The sequence below is a fragment of the Sinocyclocheilus anshuiensis genome, unplaced genomic scaffold (genome assembly GCF_001515605.1).
Source record: "Sinocyclocheilus anshuiensis isolate Anshui unplaced genomic scaffold, SAMN03320099.WGS_v1.1 scaffold68, whole genome shotgun sequence".
Lineage (NCBI taxonomy): Eukaryota > Metazoa > Chordata > Actinopteri > Cypriniformes > Cyprinidae > Sinocyclocheilus > Sinocyclocheilus anshuiensis.
Genome location: NW_015555741.1, coordinates 1,833,772 through 1,837,324, shown reverse-complemented (window position 1 = coordinate 1,837,324; position 3,553 = coordinate 1,833,772). Strand labels below are relative to the sequence as shown.

The window sequence follows — 3,553 nt, the reverse complement described above, 5'->3', positions numbered from 1 at the left end:
AATATATAAAAAATATATAGATAGAGAGAGAGAGAGAGAGAGAGAGAGAGAGAGAGAGAGAGAGTATGACTATTCATTAGATTACATCTCAGTAATGCTGTACAGCTCAATTGCCTTTATATTGGTCATCCAACACCATCAGTATTGGCATCAGCAATTAAAAATCCCATATTGGGCCAACACAAATTGTGAAAAATGGATTTAAAGAACAGAAAAGATTGTAGATTTATGATATCGGCTTTTAGCTGATATCATAATGAAAAGAAAATTAATAAAAAATTAAATTAAAATAAAAAATAATAATTAAATCTCCGAGACTGAAAGAATCACAGTAATCACTGTCTGTTTGAAAAATAAAAAGATTAAAAATACAGATACATTACAATATAAATATGCAAATAAATAATTAACAAGCGAGGGAAGTGATCAGTATGTAAAACTACAGCAGCCTGATCTTTGCCCTGAAAGTCCCAAAGACCTCAACATGACTTTCCAGAAATATGCCTGAAATAATGGCCTCTTCTTGTGTGGGAAGGTTATGATCAGCAATGATATCAGAGCCTTTAAGCACATAGTTTATCATTAAACCCGCTTGTCGCCATAGACAAACCCACTGATATCCACAGACAGCCTTAGCCTATATCTGCACATGGAGGCAAGTTACTCGTTTATCCGATCTATCCACCTCTAACTGGCATTCCCGCTCAAGATCAGACAAATATAAGAGTTTATCAGCTAGATCCGCAGGTACGATCACGTACTATGCCCGTGCAGCATGTAAATACATTGACTCTGGTCTATTCTTCAATACAAGCGCGCGATCAAGCTACAGAAAACACCTTTCTAACGTTTAAAATCATTATACTGCACTTCTAGCGTTTTTGAAACGGCTGACCTGTTAGTGGCATGGATTTTAAACGAGAAAGCAGTCACGGGACATCAAATATTTACCCGTTATTTCTTCCTGAAAGACGTCTGTGATCCTATGCGAGAGCTTGAGAATGGAGCAGAGCATTGTGGGAAGTGAAGTTTTCTGAGGGCTGAGGCGCACTGGCTTCCGATTGGTTAGATTACTGTAGGGGTTAGTACGTGTTAAAATTTTAATCAATCCAGACCGGTGCTAGTTGTTGTCACACTTTTAGCGAATACTTCTCGGTGTGCTTTTATTTTTGAAAGTCAATGCTTTATGGATAGATAGATAGATAGATAGATAGATAGATAGATAGATAGATAGATAGATAGACATTCTTTCAGCAGAGGGAAAGGCAGATATGCATGTTTTATTTTATTGCCTCTGTCAGTACAACGGAATTCAAATGAATAGATTCCTATGCTGAATTTATATGGTCAAGATGAGTGAGCAAATGAGGCGGAGCTTCGAATCCCACGGTACTCAAGGCTGGGCTCATGAATATTAATGACGCAACTAGACGCTCGACCAGTAGGATTCTGCGGCGTCATCATTGCGCATCAAAACCAGGAAGCGCAGAGGCAGAACAGTCGAGAACAGAGTGAACAGAAACACTGCAGAGTTTGAGAGCACTGGGAATATTTTACGGCGTTTTTAAAACAAGTGGAAATATCTTAGATTGTATTAAAGCCCCGAACGTTTTTTTTATCTGAAAAACGGAAACGACGCAGTGAAAGGTGAGTTTGAGTTTGTTTGTTCACCATATAGGTGAGTATGTTTACCATGCAACTTCACCATAGTTACTGTTACAGCTCTAGACACAGATGTTATGATGCCTGTATATATGATGCTACACATAATGCAATATGTATGATTTGCGAACAAATTTGTGTGTAGTGACTTTGGTTACACTTTATTTTAAGGTGTCCTTGTTTGCTTTGCAATTATACATTTAAGTACTGAGTAATATTAATTAATTACATATGGTTAGGGTTTGACTTAGGGATACTTGCATGTAATTATGCATAATTACTTGTTATTATAATAGTAAGTACATATAACATGTGCAACAAGGACACGTTAAAATAAAGTGTTACCGTGACTTTTATTGTTCTTCATTTTTAAATGCATTTGTTTTGCATATTGCAGTGCCAATGATTGCAGTATCCCCATTCATTTTGCAATAAAATATCTATTCTATTCTATATAGTTCAGTTCTATTCTATTTCCAAATTTAATGAGTTTTTATTAATACGTAGATGTCCCAGGACTCCTCTACGCTGAGGGAGGAAGGAAACAACCATTTTAAAGCCGGTGATGTGCAACAAGCTCTCAGCTGCTACACCAAAGCTCTAAAGATCAGCGACTGTCAATCCGAGAGTGCGGTTCTGTACCGCAACCGAGCAGCATGCTATCTTAAACTTGAAGACCATACCAAAGCAGAGGCAGATGCCACCAAAGGTAAAAATGACATCTAGGATTTCGCCTTCATGACCAACCTCATGTTCATCACTCTAACCGAGTTGTGTTTTTCATTCTCAAGCTTTGGACGTGGATCAAGGTGACGTCAAGGCCCGATTCCGTCGAGCACAGGCTCTGCAGAAGCTCGGACGGTTAGACCAGGCGTTTACGGACGCTCAGAAATGTGCACAGCTGGAACCCAAGAATAAAGCTTTCCAGGACCTGCTTAGACAGCTAGGAGCACAGATCCAGCAGAAGGTGGGTTATGAGTGGTGCTTGTGAAGGAGAGCATCACTATTACGGTTTATGACCTGAAAACGAAGCCATATTTGTGTTTATATACAGGCAGCACAGCTCTCCTCCACAGACTCACGAGTTCAACAGATGTTCAAACTCCTTCTGGACAGTTCAGCCCCAATTTCAGACAGACAGAAGGTGGGAAAGGCCGCCTTTAAACTTAAAATTAAAATATATAACATACAGTCTTTGAGATGTTCTCGGTTGCGTTTTAATCAGGCTGCTCAGAATCTGGTGGTGCTTTCACGGGAGGACGCAGGCGCTGAGCAGATCTTCCGAAATGATGGAGTCAAACTCCTCCAGAATCTTCTTGACTCCCAGCAGGAGGATCTGATCCTTTCTGCTCTCAGAACTCTGGTTGGCCTGTGCACCGGACACCAGTCAAGGGTGAGTAACGTCCCCTCACAATCAAGTTTATTATTTTAACCCAAAGGTTATCTTAAGTTATGCATATTGTTTTGTTTGTAGACCATGGCCATTGTGAACGAGGTGGGCATGGACCGGTTGTGCGGTGTCATGGGTTCTGCTGCTTCCACCGTGTCTCTTTCAGCATGCCATCTGATCCAGGTGATGTTCGAGGCTCTTACGGAGGGCATGAAGAAAGAGATCAGAGGGAAAGATGAGGCCATACTGCCAGGTGAGACAACAGCCTTCACTTTGAGAGCTCATTTCAGTGACCTACTTTAAGCCCAGAAATAATTTCCAGCAGAGAATTTCTGTTCTACTTTTTAATGGCCGCAGGCTTATTATAGTTAACTAAAACTACTTACTTGAAATAAAATAAACAATAAATTAAATAAGTAAATACATTTGAAATTAAATAAAATATAAAAGCCTTTTTTATTTCAGCTAGTTGCCAAGGCGTAACTTAACTTGTACTAAATA

At 39.6% G+C, this 3,553-nt stretch overlaps 2 protein-coding genes across 5 annotated transcripts in view; one reads left to right on the top strand and one right to left on the bottom strand.

Annotated features, from left to right (window-relative positions):
* The window catches only part of LOC107673231 (mannosidase, alpha, class 2A, member 2), a 40,097-nt gene extending 39,087 nt beyond the window's left edge, over positions 1–1,010 (bottom strand). For 3 of the 4 annotated variants that reach the window (XM_016466744.1, XM_016466747.1, XM_016466746.1), the window contains exon 1: positions 952–1,010. The gene's annotated coding sequence lies outside the window, so the exon portion shown is untranslated. Of the gene's footprint in view, positions 1–895; positions 925–951 lie in introns of those variants that run through there. The other variant, XM_016466745.1, reaches the window with a different exon arrangement.
* A 449-nt stretch (positions 1,011–1,459) lies between these two features.
* LOC107673233 (protein unc-45 homolog A) overlaps positions 1,460–3,553 on the top strand; it is a 10,748-nt gene continuing 8,654 nt past the window's right edge. The window contains exons 1-6 of the mRNA XM_016466749.1: positions 1,460–1,647; positions 2,170–2,371; positions 2,454–2,629; positions 2,717–2,806; positions 2,888–3,055; positions 3,137–3,305. Of these exons, the coding sequence (XP_016322235.1) occupies positions 2,170–2,371; positions 2,454–2,629; positions 2,717–2,806; positions 2,888–3,055; positions 3,137–3,305 (805 nt within the window). The 5' untranslated portion in view covers positions 1,460–1,647. The remainder of the gene's footprint in view (positions 1,648–2,169; positions 2,372–2,453; positions 2,630–2,716; positions 2,807–2,887; positions 3,056–3,136; positions 3,306–3,553) is intronic.